The 23,542-nt window shown below is 34.1% G+C and overlaps 1 protein-coding gene across 1 annotated transcript in view; it reads right to left on the reverse strand.

Moving 5' to 3' along the window:
- Window positions 1-2,841: 2,841 nt before the first annotated feature.
- The window catches only part of LOC129219104 (uncharacterized), an 89,744-nt gene continuing 69,043 nt past the window's right edge, over window positions 2,842-23,542 (reverse strand). Inside the window, exons 13-25 of the mRNA XM_054853423.1 lie at window positions 23,406-23,513; window positions 22,083-22,224; window positions 17,999-18,249; window positions 17,109-17,282; window positions 16,820-16,993; window positions 16,221-16,427; window positions 14,579-14,710; window positions 10,944-11,240; window positions 9,985-10,267; window positions 7,344-7,513; window positions 5,428-5,536; window positions 3,314-3,464; window positions 2,842-3,042 (exon numbers count right to left, since the gene is read on the reverse strand). Of these exons, the coding sequence (XP_054709398.1) occupies window positions 2,842-3,042; window positions 3,314-3,464; window positions 5,428-5,536; window positions 7,344-7,513; window positions 9,985-10,267; window positions 10,944-11,240; window positions 14,579-14,710; window positions 16,221-16,427; window positions 16,820-16,993; window positions 17,109-17,282; window positions 17,999-18,249; window positions 22,083-22,224; window positions 23,406-23,513 (2,399 nt within the window). The remainder of the gene's footprint in view (window positions 3,043-3,313; window positions 3,465-5,427; window positions 5,537-7,343; window positions 7,514-9,984; window positions 10,268-10,943; window positions 11,241-14,578; window positions 14,711-16,220; window positions 16,428-16,819; window positions 16,994-17,108; window positions 17,283-17,998; window positions 18,250-22,082; window positions 22,225-23,405; window positions 23,514-23,542) is intronic.

Genomic DNA, 23,542 nt, shown 5'->3' on the forward strand with positions numbered 1-23,542 from the left:
CATATTAGTCACGAATTAATCGTAGTTAATATCAAGTTTTCATCTTGCACTTTTCTTAACTGTATAACACCTGTGTTTTTCTTGAATGATACTCTAATGTTAAAAAAAAAATACATGAAAGTTGTAATTGAGATTTCAAGTGATTTTAGGGGCTTTTCATTCTGGTTTATACATATATAGTGATCTTTTCCAATGCAACTAATCAAATTTAACGGATCTTTATTTTTTTATTAATCTAAGTACAGAGTCTTCCAAAAATAACTTTCCTTATGTACGAAGTCCTAGCGGTTTATCCACTGAACCAATTGAACCAAAACTTTAGATATGGTTATATGAACTTATGTACTCGACATTGTAATGATTTTAAACAACGCAGTTATCATAGTTACGGTTACAATGAAAAAATGTCTCGAATAGCAAAACCCATTTTTCCATTGCTCAAATTAAACGGGGTATTGAAAAATCACAAATGGCGTTTCAAAGACTGGCGTGTGACGAAAACTGCTCATTGGTATATTCGGAAACTGGATTTAAGAAACGTCATGTTCTGCGATTGTTGCTTCTACTACTATCTAATCCCTATAATTATGCAAAGTTAATCAGAGCTCATCCTCTCTTGTGTTGTCGTTATTCCTTTATAATGCTCTTCTTTGCAAATGCTTTACTCCAGCAATTTTCATCTCAAATTTCCAATGCCATTTTTGGTCTTTAAATAACGCTGAGTATGCCAGAACAGAAATAGGTGTTGTCGTTCAAAAGTTTCAAAATTTGTTCACTGTAACCACAACCTTGAGCACTGCGTTGTTTAGAAACATCACAATCTCCCACGCATACGTTCAAACAATCTAAAATTTTGGATCGATTGGTTCAGCGGATAGACCGCTGGAGCTTCATATGTAGAGGAATTTACGTTTGGACTACCCCGTAGTCATGTGTGAAAGTCCAGCAATAGGTCAGACTATCCCCGCATCCTTAACGAGGGAATAATATGTTCATCAGTATAAACGAGCTGATGTGTGCGTCACATGACTTCTTTTTACGCCAATTTAATGATAATAGCGCCTTGGAGTAAGCAAGGAAACACTAAATATTTTCACCCCTAGTTTCTTGCAAACCGAACCAAAAAACGTTTTACACAGATGTATTTCCCCATTATTGCAATTTTAATGTGATTCAGTGGTTAACTCTTTAAATATCACCAACATTGGCCGAATTAAAACCAGACTTAAAAATTAACAAAAAAAAATCGCCAAATTTTTTGCCAATTTGGCGGCCAAAAGCTTGGCGATATATCGTCAAGTGTTTGACAAATTATAACACCATTTGAGTTAGCATTTAAATTAGCAAAGATTTCCCCCAAAACAAGTGTAAAAGACCCCCCTTAGGAACATCCGAATGCAACCAAGAGAAGGTGCACAACTAGACCCCACTAGGAGTCTACGTACCAAATTTCACCTTTCTAGCACATACCGTTTTTGAGTTATGCGAGATACATACACACATACCTATGTACGGTCGTCATGAGAAAACGCGTTGTAATTAACTAGGGGATCGTCAAAATGGATATTTCGGTTGTCTGTACGTTCTTAGGCATATATCTACGCGTGGTTGGGTCGAAAAAAAAAAAAACTCAGCATTCATTCGGGGGTGAGCAAAATGGAAATTAAGGCCGATTTTTGAATGAAAATTTTTTCGCGAATACAATACTTCCTTTTTGTAAAATGAAGTAAAAATTCCATTTTTGTAAACATATTGATCTCTTAAGTTCTTCATTTTTTCCCCATTTGGTTGAATCGAAGTGATATTCGTTTTGTTCTTTCAATTACACATTAATTCATACACTACACGATAGAATTTTGGCATTAAAACACGGAACGTACGTTTTAAGATGGCCCCTTAGTCTTGAAAATCTTAATCATCGTTGCATCTTTTGTCAAGGCTCCATACCAAATCAGCAATAAAATGGTTGATAAAATTTGTATTTTACAAATTAGCTATGGTACTAAACGATGTAAAAAAAAGTGATAACTTTACTATAAATATGAATATTACTTTTTTTGTACCGCATACTCCTAGGCTTATATATAAACTAGTTTGAAAAAGAATGTTGAATGGGCGAAACATTAAAAAAAGTTTGTTTATAGAAATTGTGAAATTTAACTGATAACTTTAACCAAGGCTTCTTGGTGCACTTTGAAAAAAATATTAAATGATATAGTCTGGCTTCGGTAAAAAGATGGCCTCGGTCGTATTCATTTATGTTTGGACTGGACGAAAAAAACTCTTAGCTTAACACAAAGCCAATAACTGTTTTCGGCGACATAAAGACGTTCACTTAAGCTTCAGCCAATCGAAAAATAATCTATCAAAGTCAGACTATTCTATAATTTACTACAAGAACTGTAACTTGCAAGTACTTTGTCGCTATATTTTTTTTCTGGTAATCCCTTTGCAAATAGCCTTTAGAATTACTGATTCCTTTTTGCATAAACTAAAACATATACTCTAGATATTGAAACATTGAAACACTGTCCTGACTTCATTTTCTAGAACTCGTTGTTTAAGTACATAATTACAACACAAAATACTTACAAAAAATCACAACAGAACAAACGCATTATCACCGAGTTAAGAACTGATTGCTGTTTAGAAAACAATTTCCTATAAAAAGTAACTACGATCACCACGGATCGCTGACAGTTTTCTACAATAAATATCACATACATCCAAGTTTGATTCCAAACTTGTGGACATGTTCTTGTTAAATGTCATAGAGGCACTAAAACACACACACAGGCTCCCCATTCGCTTTCAATTGTAAATGCTTCTGCTTCTTTCATTTCAGGAATTGCTGCTGAACCCAAGTACGTTGCTACCAGGAGAATTGATGAGTCTACCATTCCTGGCTATATCCACTTGAGGAAAGGCACGAAAGGCGTACGCACATTGCACTTTGCACACATGGTCAGAGAGAACTGATTCTTTGGAAAATGTACTTGCCAGATGAAGGCAATTATTGATCTTCAAAGACTGACAGATTGGCTGGAAAAAATATTGAAAAGTGTTAACAGCTGTGAAAGACAATTTATGAAACGGAAGCAATATTTTGGCTTATTAGTACAAGTGCCATGATGCTACTTTCATAATTACTACAATTTGAAAATTATTTTATTACTGTATTTTTATATTTTTCTAAGCAATAAAAGTTATTCACTCTTTGGACTCTGAATTTTACGTACAAGTGAACTGTTTTCTGTACCATTAGCAGATTATTGATGAACGAAATTTTAAAGTATTGCGCAAATGCACTTACCCCTTCTTTAGTACAAGTGCACATGACACAAGGAGATATTCTCTCTGCAGAACCCACATCAATGCTTACTTTTCCTACGGCACAAGAAACTCGTTCTTTCCATTGCTCTAAATCCAGGTTAGGTAAGAGATTGCATGAAACTCGTGGATTCCTTAAAAATAAATGAAAAAGTAGCAATAGTTAGGTAGCACATTATTCGATTTTAACTTTGAACGAAACGTGTAAAGATCCTTTTCATTACGACAAAAAAACTGCTTTTAAAACAGTAAAGATTTTCTTCAGGGTAAAAGCTTGATGTTTTCAATCGATATACAGCGAAAAAGTGATCTAGTTTTTAAATAATTTTATTTAATCATTTCTTAGGTGCTACTTCAAAAATAAAGCTATTACTTACTAATCCGTTTAATATCATACGTTCAAACTCAAATGTTGGGACAAGCATTAACTGGTTATCGAATTACTGGAAGTTTTCGACCATACGTTGATGCGTTTGATTAGTTTCCGAGGAAAACAAATATAATTACTACAGTATTGTGGCAATTAATTTGGAAATTTTATTTTTTCGCTTTATCACACGCAAGCGAATGAATAAGCACTCAAATTCAGCTCAGAGTTCAAATGGTACTAATTTTCAAACTAGTGGTTGTTTGTACGCATCAGGTAAGTTGCAGGCATATAAATTCTTCCTCCAAGTGGCTAGAAGTTGGCAGTGTTAGTTGCTCGAACACGTGCTAAAGTGATTGCACTTAGAGAACACACTTCTAAAACGTTAGAGGAAATAGGCAAAGTATGTGGAGTGAGTAATTCAATTGTCGGGAGGATATGGCTGCGGCTTAAGACAACAGGAAATGTTGGAACCAACCGTATTGGAAAATAAGCCGGAAAAGATCAACTTAAGCTCGTGACGACAAAAGTTTACATCGAATGAGTGTTATGAATCCACGGAAATATAAAACATGGACTGAGGAGGACGGGGAAAAGGTTTTATTTTCTGTGGTTCAGGGATTTAGATCCAGGTTCGTGAGGAAGCAAAGGAGAATCTTTTCGTCCGCGCCACATTAATCAAGTACGCAAGTATCCACCCAAAAAGATGATTTGGCGTTGTTTCTGCGTTTCAGGGACAAAATCCCTTGTTCCCATAGAAGGAATGATGATCATTGCCAGATAAGAGTCGATATGGACCCAAAATGTGCTTCCAACCATGTCTAAACTTTGGCCGAACGGAGATTACGTTTTTCAATAAGACAGCGCGATGTCACACATTGAAGCAATTTTTTTAATTTCTACTCTAAAAACAAACTTACTGTACTGGGTTAGCCTGGAAACTCCCCGGACTTAAATCCGATTGAAAATTTGTGGGCTATTGTTAAAAAACGTCTTCATAAGTTTGACAGTACTACGATGGAAGAGCTAATTTCGTCTTTTTTCGACATATGGTATAATGACGTTGAAATTAAAACTATATGTGCCAGTATTGTACATTATATGCCAAAACGTGTCTGTGATGTTCTTAAGTCTCGATGATGTCATGTTAATTATTAGTTTCAAATGTATTCATGAAAAACTTGAATAAAACTGATCTTTTTGGGAAACAAATGCATTTCCCAATTAATTACCACAATACTGTATCTAATGCTTTGAGAAAAATGTATTGGTGGATTGAAAAACGTTTTAAGTACTTTTCATAAAAAGCAAAAAAGCATCAATCTTTCTAAAAAGAAAAGTTTTGGCAAAAAATGGATTTTTTTTAGTTATCCCCCTATATATATATATATATATATATATATATATATATATATATATATATATATATACTGCAGTTTTTAAAAAGAAGCATTTACAAAACTTAAAAGCTCACACAGGACTATTTTGTCTGGAAAAAAAGCAGTTGAAACTAATATTTTAAGTAACCATCGCTATTTCTTTTGATATCAGATACGAAAACGTTTTACGAATTTTTAATATTTTTGCTATTTTTTGAGGTTTTATGAAAAAAATAAAAGCCATTTGAGGGCTCATAATCTTTAAACCACTTTTCTTTTTTTCTATGTTGTCAGTGACATTACTTATAATTGCTTTGCTAGAGAAAACACAAAAGTTTCACTTCAACTTACATGAAAGGATCAGGAAGGTCAAACGAAGATCGTTGAATACTATCAACCGAATCAGCATTGTCACAAATGATCCTGGACAGTGAAGACTTTCTTATTTCTGTGAGTTGAGCTGAAATACGTTTAATATCACAATGAATAGGGAAATACTTAGCAAATTTTAGCATTTATATTTTAAATACAAATTCACATGAATTGCTGACCTTTTAAACGAAATTTCATAAATAAAATCATTTCAAACCGAGATTCAGAACACATATCACATTAGGTACTGATATGAAATGAATTAAAGTAGGACGTTTTCAAAATATGAAATCTTTTACGATAGAAATTTGGTCGTTTATAACAATGGCATATTGGTGTATTGGATCTGGGTGCTTCTTCAGAGTCTGGCCAACTAGTATACTAGGCTGGTGAACTAACTATTGCTGTGGCAAATTCCGCCCCCTCAAAGAAGAAGGTAAATCAATAAATGAAACTGGGTAAATCAATGATGAACTTCGTCTCGATCTGACGAACAATGTCACGTAATCATCAGAATCCTCTCCCTTTTCAATATTTATCTCAGATGAGATGTTGCAGCTATCAATGAGGAATCTCAACAGCAGTAGCAGATTTCAAGATTATAATTCGTACAGGAGGATACCCTTAAAAGCAGTGGTTCGCAACTTGGGGGGGGGGGGAACTCCCCCCCCCCATAGCTCCATAGACTGGAGTGGACAATAACAAGAAGGGCGTGAATGTATTTAAAAAAAAATAAAGATTAGTAAATAAGTTAAACAATTTATAACCTAATTTAGTAATCACGTGTAACTACTTTCGACAATATTGCTTTTTTTTTTTTTGATGTTTTTAGTGAAGGTCATATCTGTGAATCTGGATTTTCAGCCACTAGCATGTGTAACGTTCAAATATCGAGCAAGGCTGGACATTGAAAGTGGCCTAAAGGTGCGTTTTATCACAGTCACAACTTAATACTCAACAATTTGTGAAAGGTAACCAGTGGCATCCTTCCAATTCATTCTGTGAAAGTGATAGGTATTACATGCCAACCTCACTTTAGGCACTTGAAATTGATTTTATTTTCAGGTCCTTGATTTTTTGATTTCATGTCTTCTAATAATAATCTGTTCAAGTGTAGTAATGTTCAATTTTGTATACGAAATTACTGTCTTTATTTTCATTTAATAACTACCTTCAGCCGTAATAACTAGCTTCAGTTTCAAACTTCAATTGTACTATTTATAAGTATTGATTACATATGGTGAAAAGACACGTGGAGGGGGAGCTTGACCTGACATCAGCGTTAAAAAAGGGGGCACATGAAAGATTGAGAACCCCTGATTTAAAGGATGTATATTTTTAAAAATGATAACTTCATTAATTTATCTAAAAATGTCAAGTTTTATGATTTTAATTACTATGAATAAAATGTTTTCTTCTATCAATATTGGTTTTATTTGATTGTTAAAAAAATTTCCTTTTTTATGTTACCCTGTACTTAGTACACAGGTAGTGATACATACTTTCATTTAAGTACGCATATTTATAATTTAGGCTTTTTGAGTTTGCTTTATATTGGTTGAGCTTTTAAATATGATAATAATTGACATATTAAATAAACACCCCTATACACTACACTTTCTAATACCATTTTTTTTTAATTTTTTCTTTTATTTCGTCGTACAATAAAAAAGGCTTATTTCTCTTTCCTGCATTTTACTCATTGATTTCAAGAAGAGATACAATTTAAAGATACATTTTGACATGCGTTTAATAAAGCATAGTATCAATATTCAATTTCATCTTCACCAAGTTGGCAAAGTTTAAAACCCTAGGAAAGGAATAAAATGTAAATATTACTTAAAGAACGAAAGCATTGAATTCCATGATTTAGGATTAGGAAGTTTTTGTTGTACCTTCTGTAAATCGCAGTAGAGGGTTGGATGTTTCGTAAAAGAATCGGTCACATTTTTTCAACAGAGAAAACTGCTTTGCAATGATGCAGCCGAAAGTGGGTCCAACTAAGCCACCGTGCAAAGCCTTTTCTACCAACGCTCCAGTGAACAAATCAATGTCATCCACGTGGCTAAAATTTTTAAAATATTAAGGATCAGACAATGCTAAAGAAATCTAGTACTTAATAGAGAACACATTTTAGACGAACACAGACAAACACACAGGCACACACAAACACACAAATTGCACAAGTAAAATGAACGGGGCTTATGTCAAAAACTTCGTTTCATCAAACGTGCCTTAGCTTGCCTTACATGTGAAGTGTCACTTTACTATTCAAGTGCTAATGATAACCTTTGGATAGAATTGATTATACTGCCCACTATGGGAGGGGGATGAAGCGTTAGATTGGTATAGTTCATCTCACATTGTTGGCATTTGTTTGTGAACGAATCAACTTCAAAGCCGATTGAAAGTACAGAAAAGCCAGAGTTGCTTAACATTGAGAAACAAGTTTCCTTCGTGGAGCATCGTTGTTTGAAAACAATTTCGTGAGTGACGTGTACCTGTACATAAAATGATTTATTTTTGTCATTTCCCGGGCGCCAAAAATTGTGAGTTCGCGACTATACATCCTTGATGGTAGCTATTTTCAGATGTTCCCCTTTCATTCCCTGTGTGCGTGTGCACGTACAACGGTCAGGGCCGCCGAGAGCCTAGTCAGCTATGTCATTTTTAACGTTACCCTCTACTATCTTACACTATTCTAATTCCGAGCCGCGGTCCTAGTTTCCGACTTGGCTGACATATCCTCTGGGCGACCCTGATAATGATGAAGGCTATGAAAAACCTAGTAGGTGAGATATAACACGCAAATGAAAACAATTGACATCAATTACAAAATCTTCGAAATGAGTTACTGACGTAAGAATAAATAATAACGATAGTCACTATATCTTTATTATGTTTTAAATTCAAAATAACATTCATATTTGAAACAATCGTTTGAGACAATCCCTCACCATTTAACGGCTTTCAGAGAATATTTAAAGTCAAGTGCAATTTAATAAGTTTACCTTTACAAATTTTCATGATATTGAACTGAAATGTTTAAATTAGTTGTTAAATACGGTTTAAGTATTTTTTTTTAATATTGTTTGCTCATGCTCAATGAAAATTTATCTCACACAACTCATATCCTCATGTCTATTTAGCATTTTCATTTCGAATTTCAAAAAGTAACTTAAACTATACATTAAAATTATTACTGACAGTTTCGTACATTCACACTGAAATTATAAGCAAAGAACATATGAAAAATGATTGAATTTTTGAACTTGATTAACTCCCTCATACATGGGGCAAATTGTCCACTTTTTTTGCAGGCCCAGATTTATTTCCAGAAATGAGAAATAATATTTCAATACAAGTTTTGTTACAAAATACATTGTTTTCTTCTTGTACTGTAAAACTAAATTTCGAAACAAATATAAAATCTGTTCATTTTGAAAGAGGTAATTTATCTTAACTATTTCACTTTGCCACACATTCTCCTACATATGTTTGAATGCCTTTTATTAATTGACATTAAAATTTCAGTAACAATATAAAAAAAAGGTTTTTTTTTTTGAACTGCGTTTCGAAAGGTTTTCGTTTATGGCTGGTACAATGGTCTCCAATCCATGCGCTTATCATTTAAAGCTTTCTATACAAACAAATAAATAAATAGATAACTAAATAAATCAAAAAATGAATGAAGATAAAATATTTAAAATACCTTTTGCCATTCTTAATCCGGATCAAAATCCAGGTTTTTTAATAACCTTGAATAAGTAGAAATTATAACCAAGGAATAAAAAATCTCATTTATGTTGAATGATAGTTATAGATAAAAGGAAACTGGAATGAATTTATAATCCTACTAAAGTTAATCATTAAAGAAAAATTTTAATCAGTTCTGATTGAAATAGAGATAATTTAAAACTAAAAATATTTAGATTAACTGCTTACGTTTAAGACATCATCATTTCTTTTTTTTTTTTTGTTAAGCCATCTCATGAAACTACAAAGCCGTGTACAACTTAGAGCACAATTCGCAGCTAATTGTAAGCGCAACTAACTGTATTCGAAGGAGGAAAATGGAACTAAGATTTATACTTGAAAGATTTATCAAAACACATAGTTTATTACTTCTATTTCTAATTTTTCTTGGTTTACAAGTAAATATCAAGTTTTAAAGTTCTTCAGAAGCACGTAAAGCTTCAGTTAGAAATTATTAGAAATCACAATTGAAAGTAGGGGCGATCGATGGAAGATCACAAGAGGTCACTGTGACCTCCGAAAAATTTCGCTTTCAAAAATTATATCTGATGATTCGGCAAAATCATCATCATTCGTCGAAATTTGGAGTTTCATTAGGGAAAATTTTTAGTTTTATTAGGTAAATTGAGAATTTCGGATCTCCTAAAAAATTAAGTTAGGGACGCCCCTGTTTGAAAACTTCAATTATTTGAACTTTTTACACACATTTACAAGAGTTTGAGTGACAAGATGACATTTAGTTTTGAAAAGATGTTACAAAAATGAAAAAAAATATGTTACTTGTAGATGTTTTTCAATCTTTCTACAATTTGAAATGGGATTTCTGTTGTCAAATCATCAAAGGATTTCGCTTTTGTCAAGTTGCAAAACTCCCGATATTCGTTATAACCTGGGATTCCATGATCTCTGGCTCTTTGAATATTCAGGGCGGCTAAATCCATGCCAGAGAACGGTACATGCTTGTTCTCAAACAAGTGGTTGGTCACTTCTTCAGTAATGGAACGATCCAAAGCTTCCATGCTGCTTGTGGCAAGACCTCGAAGTATATGATCAATGGCATTGGCTGAAACAAATATTTAAAAATCATTCGTGTTTGGTGAATGTATTACAAAGAGTTCAGAAAATGTGACCATAGATGATTCAAAACATGAAATCAGAAATTAAAATAATAAATTTAAATTTTTTGCAAAATTCCGATTTTGTGGAAGTTTCGCTTTATAAATGCAGTGAAACCTGCGTAAGCAGTCTAAAAACAAAATTTTCAAAAATGACGAAAAAAGTACTCAAATTTGAACATATCGCGAGTCAAAATGGCTCCGACTACGTGGTACTCAAATTTAAAACATACAAATACTCATCAAATAAATCAACATGTGTGCTCATTTTTGAGGTATTTGTTCTCATTTCTGAATATGTAATAATTTTAAAACTGAGTATTATGTATTCATTTTTGAGTATAAAATAATTCAGCACACTATTTGAAAACATAGGTACTCATATTTGAAACAAAAGGTTTCAAGAAAATTTGAAAGCATGAATGTACTCTTTTTTGAAAACTTCATTTTTCTCAGTGAGTTGACCACTTGCGGTTCAGAACTTTTGTGGTCAATTTAGACATACTTATAACAGTTGATATGCATGAAAAAGTAATTCTGTACCTGGCAAAAGTGATCAACTTACAAGAATGGTCAACTAAACAGGTTTTACTGTAGTACTTGAAGTAATCTAAAGACACTTACATGAAAATAGCATGTCAGAATTGAAAAAGCTCTTGCTTAAATGCAAAGGTTCATTGAGAACACGATACCCACGATCCAATCTGTCAAAAACTGGCTTTAGTAAACTGTGTCCAAATCGGAAAGCTGCCGCTGCAAATTCATTAAACACAGTCGGATCACAAGTCGAGTCATAACCATCGAAATACCCTTCTACTTGGGAGTACAAATCATACTTGTTGGCAAAGCTTTTCCCCAAAATTCTGGGCAAAAACTCATTGTATGTCAAGTGCTGATTGACGGCAGAAAGAATTCTTCTCCCTAAAGAAATGTAAGAATTAATGTAGGATAATGAATGTAAAAAAGCGTCAAGTTTTATAGTTAAATATTAGTTAACTAAATAATGCGTCTGTCAATGCTATTTAACATATCGAAACCCGGCAAGGAAAGTGACACACAGGGAAAAAACAGCACTGGAGAAAATCAAGGTTTTACGTAATGTAGTAGATTTAAGCGATTTAGTCAAGTATTGCAATATGTACAAAAACATTTATATTGTGATGCTTACTGGTTAATTATCGTTGGCTAAATTATTAATGCATACTTAAAGTTTGAAAATATTTCTTCTAAGTTATAAAATTTTAATGATGTGAATTTTAAGCCACCATGCACCAGTTAGTAACCACGCACCGCCAAAGTAGGCTAACTTTGTGCGATTTTTGTGGCAAAAAAGAGCCTTTAATTTAGATTTTAAAGCAATAGCTATATTGCGTTTTCCCGAAATTGGAGTTGTGTCACTTTCCTAGACGAAGTACGATAGTTACCAAAGATTGTTTAAAAAGAACCGTAAAATTCCATTTAGAAATGAAATCACGGAAAACAATATCTTAATTCGCACATGTAGTTAAGGTTTTTTATCTGATTTTATAACAAGGGTTTCGGCTTGCTTGTTATTTACCTTTTCACGTTAAGATTGCCATGCCTTCGGCGGCTGCTGAAATAAATTTATTATCTTAAAATCTTAAAACCCTTAAAAAAATTAATAACATCAAATAAGCTATAATTATACAGTTAAAATTTACCACTCGGTGCCCTCTGATGTTTTGATGCTCGCGATGACGTCAATGACGTCTGCGAGACGTCACTAACGACTTAGAGACGCCATTTATTTCCTGGGATATTACATATTCTTTGACGTTATTGTATGTCATGGGTAATGTTCATATAGATTCCAAACTTTGAAGAAGTTCGTCAAAAAGCATATGCGTAGCGAGACAAAAAATTTAGAGAGAGGGGGGGCACAAGATGTACCCTAATAAGAAGTCACGAGAGGTCACTGTAATGTCCTAAAATATCCTTATCCGGTGAATTTTGCTGACGATTAGTAAATTAGGAGATAATATACTGCAACTTTGAGATCTTTTTTTTTACTTTAAACTATTTTTAAAATAATTTTTAATGGTGACTAATCTTGCTAAAATCATTTTTAATTGTTCCTTCCTTAGATTGCATGGCATGTGTGCATGCTCATATGCTATTATTCGATAAAATTTGGAGTTTCATTCGGCAAATTGACTCAGATTAGAGAAGAAAACTATGGATGCATATTTACAATTAGCAAAGTATTCCTTCTTTAAACCGAATTACTTAAATTAACTACCTAATAATATTTCACTTTGCGATTATTTTCATAAATTTCGGCTCTTTACGAAAAAATGTCCTCAAAAATTGAGTTTCAGAGTTTATTTAATAACAGACCGTTATGGAACAGAAGAGCTTGCGGTTCTCCTGTTACGAAGTACAGAAATTGTTTTATCTTCTTTCCCTTGGGATTTGTATCCGAATATTGACACGAGACTGTACATCAGTGGTTCCTAAAAGGAACATTCAATTGAAGGGCTTGGGTCAGAAATGTGACAAATCACAATAAGAAGTGACTTTTCGATCAAAATTTTTGTTTCTCATAACGAAAATTGAAATAAACGTGACAACGGATTATTTCCTTTGGAGAAAAATCTGGTTTTAGTATAGATTGTTTAATACCTTTGTAAATTTAAGCGTTCTTAGAAGATTGTATTTAATTTACAGCGCTTCTTACAAAATAATACACACATTTAAACCTGAATTACGTTCCATGCTATATTTTGAATCCTGAATAAATATTTAACCTTTAGACTTTTACTGTGTGCACAAAACCACACACACACACACACACAAAGAGCGGGAAGAGAAAAGGAAGGGAAAATGAGCTTCTTCCCTAATAAGAGGTAAATCGTTGAATAGCCTGTACTAAAACGTCCTTAAATAAGGCAAGAAATTAAATTGACTAAAATCAAATATTTAGTGACTAATTAAAAATACTGCTCTACTTAAAGTACCGTCAAGAGTTTCAAGATTTGATAATAATTATAACTGAGACACTCAAAAGTCACTATGAAACAAAGGAAAAATAAATTTTGTATACTCACACTGCACATTTAATCCAAGAGTCTTCACCTTTTGATCTGTTTAATAGTTTTTTTTAAAGAGTTTTACAAGTTTAAACTTGTAATTGAGCTTCTGTTCGATCAGTTCAAATGGAAGAATTAATTTACTTTTAGTGAACTTCAAAAACTTTTTCTCGTACAGTGTAGACAATGAACAATTTGGTTCTATACGGCGTTACTCTATTGGAATTTTGATAATTTGAAAAAAACTTAAGCGGTGGCCTAGAAAGTTGAAGTGGATAGTTTATAAGAGAAATTTTTACTGCAGTCAGCTTAATAACTCGTATTAGAATTAAGAAAATAAGTACTTATGCTTATAGATCAATGATTGCTGAATGCTTACTTTGTCGCCTCATTTGATTCAGAGAAATCACATTGAGAGATTTCCTATTTTCTTACTTTCAACATACAAATTTAGAGGGAAAGTATAAATCTTGTCATAATATGGATAACATTTACAGGATTAAACTTATAAATAACTTTAGAAAAAGAAATAAACAGTTGAAATGTATTCCATTATAATATTTTCGAAAGCGACAGGCTGGAAAAATTCGAAATAGAAATCACGACAATGCAAAAATTTTAAATGGATTCACCTTTGCTTGCATTTACTAAGATTCTTCAAGAAAAAATTAATTATCAATTTTTAGAAGCATTTAATTGTTAACAGCAAGTTGTTTGCCAAATACTAATAAGAAAAATCTAAACTTATTACCTAAAACTGATAATTTCCTATCTTGAAGCAGAATAAGGCTTCTTGTCCTATAAGTATTAAGATTTTTCAACACAAAATAATTATGAGTTTTTAAAAACATTTAATATTTAACAGCGGGCTGCTTGCTAAATGCTAAATGATAAACCGAAACTTATAATTTCCTAACTTGAAGCAGAGTTAAAGCTCCCTGTCCCAGAATTTAAAAATTATATACAAAACATTTTATGAATTTTTTGAACCATTTAATGTTTAACAGCAATTTCTCTGGCAAACACTGACAAGAAAAAGCTAAACTCCTAATTTCTCAGCCTGAAATATAAGTCTCCCCCGACAGAAAGAAATAGAAGTAATCCTTTCAATGCATTCGAGTAGAAATCGTGTATCATACATGGAAACATTTCGGCCCCATTTACACCCCAAATGATATCTTCGAAGCCTGCAGCGAATGTCCAACTTACCGTGTTGATACAAATTTTCATCACTCCAGTGAGGATTGATTCTTTGTAGCTGTGTTACGATTCGGTTGTGCTCCCTCATGAATATTGTATGCATTGCAGCTAATGCTGGCTGCTCACTGGCCCGAGAATCACCTGCGAGAGAAATAAATCTTTAAGAATTGTTGTGGCTGTTGCAATGACCCCGTCAAGGATTGTTAAAAATCACTGAAAAAAAAAGTCTTAGACCAACAGAGACCAATTTTGCTTTAGTTTCTTTTTACTAAATAATTACAATTAATATAAATATGCATCATCATTCTTGGTGATGTAACAGTAAGGCATCAGATTTAGGTGACCAGGAGCAGTTCACAAAGTCCTGTAGATGTCTAAAGAGATATCATGTCTTCAGCTTTGGATGCTCAAATCTAAATTTAAACTGAATTTAAAAAATGAACAAGGACTGCATGATAAAGGCATTTTCATAGTTTAGGAAAACTTATGAATGGAAATATATGACAAACATAATATTAAGTGGAAAATTAGAAATAAAATTTAATTAATGAATTAGTATTTAAAAAGACTAGTAACATCAAGTGTCATTTACCACAAGTTTAAAAAAATGTATTTGAATTTGAGTAGGTAAATGAAAATTATATTATTAACGATTGAAAATTTGAACAAGAAATATAAGTTCGACATTGAAAATGCAACACCAAGAAGGAGTGGTCCAGAAGGGATTAAATTTGGCAAAAAGACAGAGGCAGCAAGGAACGATAAATGATTCTGAACCGATATTCAGATTGCAGAACGAGAACGGCGTCGACTCAGTTGGATTTGCCAAAGTTCGTCCTCTGTACGAGATAGGGACAGAGTTTGCAAACGGAGAGGTGTAAAGTTTAAAGACATGAACATATGAAGCAAGTTGGGAAACTCATAGGGTCAAGTTGGGAAACTCCCTTCTAAAATATTTTTAAAATCATTAAAACCTTTTTTTTTTTCTAATGGTTTGTTATCCAAATTTTTGGCATAAAATCAGAGCACAGGATTCACTCTCATGAGTCCGTACCCGAAAAAAATTTCACGCAGTAAAAAATATTGGAACCACCGTATTTTGCATAATTAGGGTCGCATCTCAGATTTTCAGTAAAAATCTTCCCCGTATTATTCAACTTAATTATCAGACATAATTTATATTAAAATGATCTTAAGAAAGGTAAACACACCGGTAGCGGCCACTTCAAGGATTATATTTGAAAAAATATGATTCCAGATGTCCCAATGGATTCAAAAGTGCACCAAAGGAGCAGGAGGTATTACCTCCTGCACGTTTGAATGCATTGGGAAACTTGGAATATTATTTTTTCAAATATAAGCCTTGAAGTTTCCACAACTGAAGCGCTCTGAAGCACTGGACACTTGTGTACACCGGTGTGTTTACCTCATGCATATAATATAGCATTAATTCTAGAGATTCCCCGGCAACATTTTTTATTACTTCTTGATATGGTGGAAAACGATGGACGCAGTGCATCCTCCTAAATATAAATATAAGAATAACGCTATAATAAATGTAAGACAACGAAACTAATTGGCCATATAATATGGCTTAAGGTAGTTAAAAAGACATGTATCTTTCATTAAATAATGTGATTCTTTTCCTTACCTGCTTCAAAACACAGCCCGGAAGGTGCAACACAGTCTTTGTGGTTGCTGGTCTGTGGCAACAAATCTTTATGACCAAGTGGATGTTTAGTAACATTTAGTTTGCCCCCGATGAACGTCCTTAACATTCGAGCTTCACATCGGTCCGAACCATAGACATTCGACGAATCAACGAAAGCAGTTACCTGATTCAGTTGCTCCCGTCTCCCTAAAAATATATTGCCGACCTTATGAGCCAAATTTCAATCATTCTTGGATATGCGACGAATTGTAAGGGATCGTTCACAAATAACCTGTTTTTAACACAAATCATCACAATGAACGACTGTAGGCAAGAGTTGGAAGTTTAGGAACGATCCCTTACGCTTCGTCGCCTAGCCGAGAATAACTGCAGCTCATTAGGTTATCGGTAAATTTTCAAGTTAAAAACTAGAATTATTTTATAAGTTACCAAATCTATTGCCAAAGACATTTTGGAAGTTATAAATTGCTATCTTTGCTACTTAAAGTGTAATAGTAGTTGATTTCAAAAATTAAATGCTTTGGAAATTTTTAACCATTTTCTTAGAAATATTAAGCTAAGAAAAGAAGATATCTTACCAAGAGTGAGTTGCCCAGCAAGAGATCGAACCATGGATATGCAAGTGGGTCTGCCGGTTGTTTGGTTGATCGGAGGATAGAAGGGGTCGTTTGACGGCACTACAATCGGAAAACATTCGGGGTGAATCGATTTAGCAGAATTGCAGTCAGAACAGTCCAAAGGCTTTCCGTTAGCTAGAACAGATAATTTTAATCTTGTTGCATTTTTGTACAGTAATAGCACCGACTACAGCTTTAATGCTCATAACTGGTTTTGAAATTAGAGTTCTGTAAAAATAAAGCAACTCACCTGCATTCATAGGAGTAAATGTAATGTCATGGTCGAGGAACTGCCCCCACTGCATAATCATCAGGGAATAACGAACATGAGGTGCTTTCACATCATCATGTATGTGTGTTGATATGAGACGGCCACTGGGCAACACAGTTCCCAGTCTTCCTATGGTTCTCGGGGCACTCATGTCTGTACAAATCAATAACAAAGAACATAACTTGAGATAGTTGCCAAACTTCACCCGATATTCCTTCAATATATGCAACTTATTTCTATATTCTGTCTGCAAGAGCTTCCTAAATAACTTAACTTTAAAAGTAACAGTAAGTTAGTCAGATGAAACCTCCCACAGTGAAATTTGCGATGGGCAAAGGTAGATTCCTTTTTAAGAATAGATCATCAACAAGTCATCTGGCTTCAGACAGGGCGAAACAGCAACGAAAATCCACCCCTCAGATTATGCGGTTGCACACAGCTTTCAATATTAATTTTGTGCATCTTTGCATACAATATTAAATTTCAATAAAGTCCGTAAATCCTAAGTGAAAGCAATTTCGTACGTGTTGTTTTCGGATTGAATATAGCACAATTGAAGTCAGCAATATTAAAAATTTTTTTTCCAATAAAATAAATAAAAACTCATTTCCTAGTCAACATAAAATGACTCTGTTGAGAGAGCAACTTAAAGAGTCCTGAGGAAAACAAATATCCTTTTTTCAAAGCGTACTCATAACTAACCAATTCCAGATCAATACTAAATGTATAATAACAGAAGAGAGAAGTTAAAAAACTTTCATTGCTAAACCACTGCATTGAGATGTAAAACCAGATAAATATTTTAAAACTTTTTTGCATACATTATGTACAATAATTTTTTCATCAATAAAATAAAGAAAATATTTTACCATCCGCATATACGGGGGGAAGAAGTCTAGTGAAGATTCGCATGCTTTTACCCAACTCGGGATGATTAAGATTATTGCACCATCCTGTGATTGTCCGGAACTTCGTCGTGTGGTCACATGGCAAGGTTTGATCATCACAATCAAACACTTTCGGAATGTCTAGCAAGTCGGCCACATCGATATTCGGCAAAGCAGCCATCAACTCCTGCACAGAGTTTAACGACATTCCTTTCTCTTCATCTCTTTGGTTCCTGAAGAAAACAAGTTTCGTTTCTATTTATTGTATAACATATCTACTGTAATTAGTTTTTTTAATTAAAAATGTTTGAGTACTTTCTAGTTTGTAGGCTTTCATATAAACAATTTCTGAATTATTCGAAAAATGTCCTCTACATTATGCAGTTGAAAATCCTTCTTAATGCATGTTCTACATCAAAAATTCTATTAGTTTGGCCGAAGCACATTTGCCCGTTGTATCAGGATTTTTAAAATATTTCAACTTCCTAAAGTCAGGTTGGCTTGTTCTTTAAAAGCTGTTCTAAATAAGAGAAAATTGTTCATATCAAAAAACTGAAACATGGAAATAAAGTTTCTTGTTAAGTGTCTTTCGAGTGAAGAAAGTTTCACTCAAACCGGAGTATTTCCACTTAAGTATTTAACGAAGAGAGGGATGTAGGCGCAAAGGCAAACATACTGACCGATACATTTTCCCCATCTCACATTTTTAACTGGTATTTTTCTATTTTTCAACTTAAAACTATGCACTGCTTTTACAGTATTTTACACTGTGCATTGAAATTTTAACAAATCTTTTATGACAGGAGAATTTGCTTCATATACGCAGCGTCCCCCCCCCCCCTTTAACCTGCAAGACCTCTAATTTCGCTAACATTAATCCTAGATGCATATTTCCAGTTGCAAAAATGCTCAAAATAAGATGCAGAGTTAAGGTATGAAAAGTATGAAGCGAAAATGAAATTACTGAAATAAATGTGAGAATTAGCTTTTTATGTGGTCTCCAAGTCCCCTACCTTGCATTTAGAGAAATCAAAAGCATAAAAAACAATTCTAACCGGAAAAGTTTGACATTAATACGACCAATATTAATTCACCGAGATATGAATCGCAGCGTTTTTTGACTTGCGCGACTTTAGATATGCAGTTAATAACACCTTTCAGGGGGAAATATAGCGGCTAACAAGGGCGTTAAATAAAATGAACATAGAATATGGTTTTTTTTTTTTTTTTTTCAAATTGCAAGAGGTTTTCCAGTTTGTGTTCACGTATCATAGCATAACGTTTGCATTTATGTCTCAATGGCAGTAAAAATTAAAAATATTCTGTGTTTTGTTCTTTTTACTTCGACAACCTGTCATTCTTCTGAGAGGGTGATAAGATTCATTCTCATCTTTTGCACGGTCCATTAAAACTTTGAACTCTGATATCTCCTTGAGTTTTAATCGCAAATGCTTCAATATTCAGCCAGTCTTTAAAAAGCTAGATTTTTGTATGTTTTCACGAAATTTCTATTTCGCTTCAAACTTTCAGTAACTCAATTCTACACCTCATTTTAAGCAATTTTTTAGTTGGAAGTTTGCGAAAATAAGAGTTTTTTTGCAGGACACGCTGGGCAAATAGGACACGCAGTATACAGCGTTTCTCACTTTTTAAAGCATGTTGTAGCTTAACCTTTGGAAGTGATTTGATGCCGGAACGCCGTTCCGGTGCTGCTTTTAAGAGAAAATAAAAATCTTTTACATATTAAATTGATCGCGATTCTGTCTTTCCCAGAGAATGCTCAGGTAGTTGAACTTGATCACGAGAATGACGAATTTTGAAAACCAGTGAGGAATAGCATACATATGGTTGCCTGATATATGAAGTAGTATAGATCCAATGATATATAAGAATGTACCGTCAGTCTGGTTACGACATCCAGCGACTGCAGTTTCGTACTTGCTATTCACTCATTAATCTGAAATAGTCTCAACAGAGCTGAAGGCAGAGAGGCTCTCATTGAAGCTGAAATCATCTTCAAATCGGTAATTATGAGGGGTGTTCAAATAAAAAAGTGTCAAACAATATTGTCGGTCTAACTGAAGACTTTTTTCGAAGTATGTGCCATAGGCCTGAGGACCAAGATCCCAATGATTAACTGACCGAAGGATTTCTTATTCCCAGAATTTTTGTGACTGTAACGACACTCAGTCTGTTACAGTGTTCTTGAGTTCGTCGTCCGACTTGAAGCTATCTTTTCATATACTTTTGCAGAGAACAAAACGCATGGAAATCACAGGGCAAATTTTCCAAGTTGTAGGGCGGATGGTCAAGCTACACCATTGTCGTATTCCTTGAGCACAGGAGAATCACTAACTCTGATGTGTACTATGAGACACTTCAAATCCTACGCAGGTTCATCAAGAACAAAAGACCAGGGCTGTTTACGGAGAGGGGTTCTGCTTTTTTGATGATGCACCTCCTCACGTCTCCAGAGTTACCCAGGCGGCACAGGGGCCTGCATGGTGCCTTTTGAGTGGGTGCAGCTTAACCATCCGCCCTACAACCCAGACAAGTCACCCTACGATTTCCATATGTTTGATCCAACATTTAAAACGGAAGCGCTTCAACGAACTCAAGAACACTGTGAAGAACTGTGTCTCGTCACGGCCAAAGAAATTCTGGGAATAAGACATCCTTCAGTCAGTTAATCAGTGAGACGGTGGTGCTCAGACTTACGGTGCATACTTTGAATAAAGTCTTATAAGATATCCATACGGTCTCCAACATGCTTAAGAACTACAAAACGCGGCTTCACTCTAGAAGATGCTGGGAGTTGGGCAGCAAGAAATGTAATTGCAACATTAATTATCGATGCATTCCCGTAGACTACATTCACTGTCAATATTTAAAAATGCATTACACCAATGAGGGTATACTGTATCTCAAGAAAGATTTATATTTTAATGATGACTTTTTGACAGCTGTGTCAGCTGAAAAACGGAAAACACATTAAACGTTTCTCAGTTGATTTATAACGTGTAAGATAACATTCAAATTTGAACATCACCTATTAACAAATTTAAAACAATTATTCCATTTCTGTATCTCATACTTAGCATAAGAAAAAAAATCTATCTTCGTTGAGCTTCCTTCGTGTTTAATCACATAATTTTACGTTTAAATGTTTCCGAATTATTAGTTTTCCTCACTTTTGGTTCAACTAACAGTAACTACGTGAAATACACCGCCAGCTCAGTCATTTCCAGCCGAGGACTGCAGTTTCGTGCTTATTAGCACTCATCAGCCCGGCATAGGAAAGTGACTGAGCTGGAGATGGAAAACCTCTTAAGGAAGCCAAGAGTGTGAAACAAACTGGTAGCTAATATGCTGATGAGTGCTAATAAGCACGAAACTGCAGTCCTCGGCTGGAAATGACTGAGCTAGCAGTGTATTTCACGTATTTCTGCTTTAGCCCTGGCTAATGGGCGGTAATTTACTGAATATACCTTGCCTCGCGTTCAATCTTCGAGTTTTACCGAACCATTGCTTCGGTCACTCGTCTGGTCTGCTAATTCTATATTAGCTACCAGTTTGTTTCGCACTCTTGGCTTCCTTAAGAGGTTTTCCATCTCCAGCTCAGTCACTTTCCTATGCCGGGCTGATGAGTGCTAATAAGCACGAAACTGCAGTCCTCGGCTGGAAATGACTGAGCTGACGGTGTATTTCACGTATTTCTGCTTTAGCCCTGGCTAATGGGCGGTAATTTACTGAATATAACAGTAACTGTTTTGTAGACACATCAGAAAGAGATGAGTGAATCGTCACCTGAGAAAGAAATCAAATATAAAAGTTTTTTTTTTTATTTTTACAATAGACACTGGAATCGGTGAAAGTCGGGAATTGGAGATCTGTAGTTGAAACGTAGATGGTCACGAAACGCTTCTGAGACACATGACAGGAGTCCATAATCGACACTCATGCCATACGGACTGATGATTATTTTTGTGTTTAAATTTCCGACTGAGGGCTGAAATTATAAACAATCATTTAAATTTGGTCACTGAATGTTAATAAATAATCATACCTATTCAGGTAATCACTGGCAAAGCCTTGCGATGCGATTTCTAATACAATGGACTGATTTGTGATTTGCTGAGCTTGACGTTTCGGCCGCAAGAAACTTAAATGCACTGCTTGTGGACTTTTATCTGCTGCTAGACCTTGTCCTTAAAATTAAAAAAAAAAGTTCACAACATACATATACATTCTTTCATGTAATGCAGCTTGATTTTAAATATTAAATGTACATGTGCTTTAAATATTACAAAAATTTAACCAAGTGAAAATAAAATTGCATCTTACTATAGATACCGAGTTTTGTAAATAAATGGAATGCAATCTGAACAGTCTAACGTTGTCTGCTCGAACCAAATAACAGCTTGAAATGAAACTTTGATTTTGCATTGAATCTCAAGTTTTATTTTTACTTACTTTCCATTTTAAATACCAACACAATTTTTTTGTGCATAAAGTAAAACATTGCTTTTCATACAAAATATGAAATCTTATTCATTTTCATCCCATACGTCCTTGAAACAAACACATTAGAACGGGACCTATCGTTAAGTAAGTCATACAAATTTGCATACGTACACGATGTGCCATCAAAACTTTGGGCAACCGTGTGCAGCAATATGACTGATTCATCATTAGTTTCAGTTTAAAAAAAAAAAACTCAGCTGAAAAGAAGGAAGAGTGTTGTCACGCACACTTGAATTTAAAACTAGTGTGAGTTTATTGGAAAAAGGTGTATTCTTTCACCAATCGTCGATTTCAATGTTAAACCTCTGTCAGACGGTACTCAAGTTAACTCTATGACTCAGTAATTGTTTAAAAGGAAAAGCTTAACAGCCAACATCCGACTATAGTATGCACACGTTACATGAGTTCAATTTTCGGCAAAAACAAAATCAGTATGAAAATAGGTCAAGCAACAAAAAAAAAAAAAATTAAATGTCTCAAGATTAAATGTCTCATTGTTGTTAGAGGGAAATATAGCTTAATCAAATTGTATTTCATGTTTTAATATAAATATTTAGAATGTTTTAATCACGTTGAATGCAGCTACAGAATCAAAAGCGCTCCAATGAAATCAAGAATAAATGGTTGTGTTCTGTAAAAAATATATGAACTTTAAATTAACAACCATCAATAGATTCATTGATTTTGTCTAGACGGAATTATCCATGGTCATTCCAGGTCATAATTTATAAAGTTATCACATAAATTCTAGAAATAAAAGCACGCTTAGCTTTCTATTTATTAATATGTTACTTGGAAAAAAACAGGATGTTTTGAAAATTCTGCACAAATCCTTACCAAGGACTTAAGAAAAGAGTTAGCTTACTTTTTTTAATCGACAGTGATTCAGCTGTCATGAGTTCAGCCGCCTGGCGTTTTGCTCGAGACAGAGAATCTTTCAAAAGAGTTGCAGAGACTTGGACGCGGGGAGATACTGAAAGGAAAGAGAACAATTCCATTCAA

Source organism: Uloborus diversus, chromosome 3 (genome assembly GCF_026930045.1).
Source record: "Uloborus diversus isolate 005 chromosome 3, Udiv.v.3.1, whole genome shotgun sequence".
NCBI lineage: Eukaryota > Metazoa > Arthropoda > Arachnida > Araneae > Uloboridae > Uloborus > Uloborus diversus.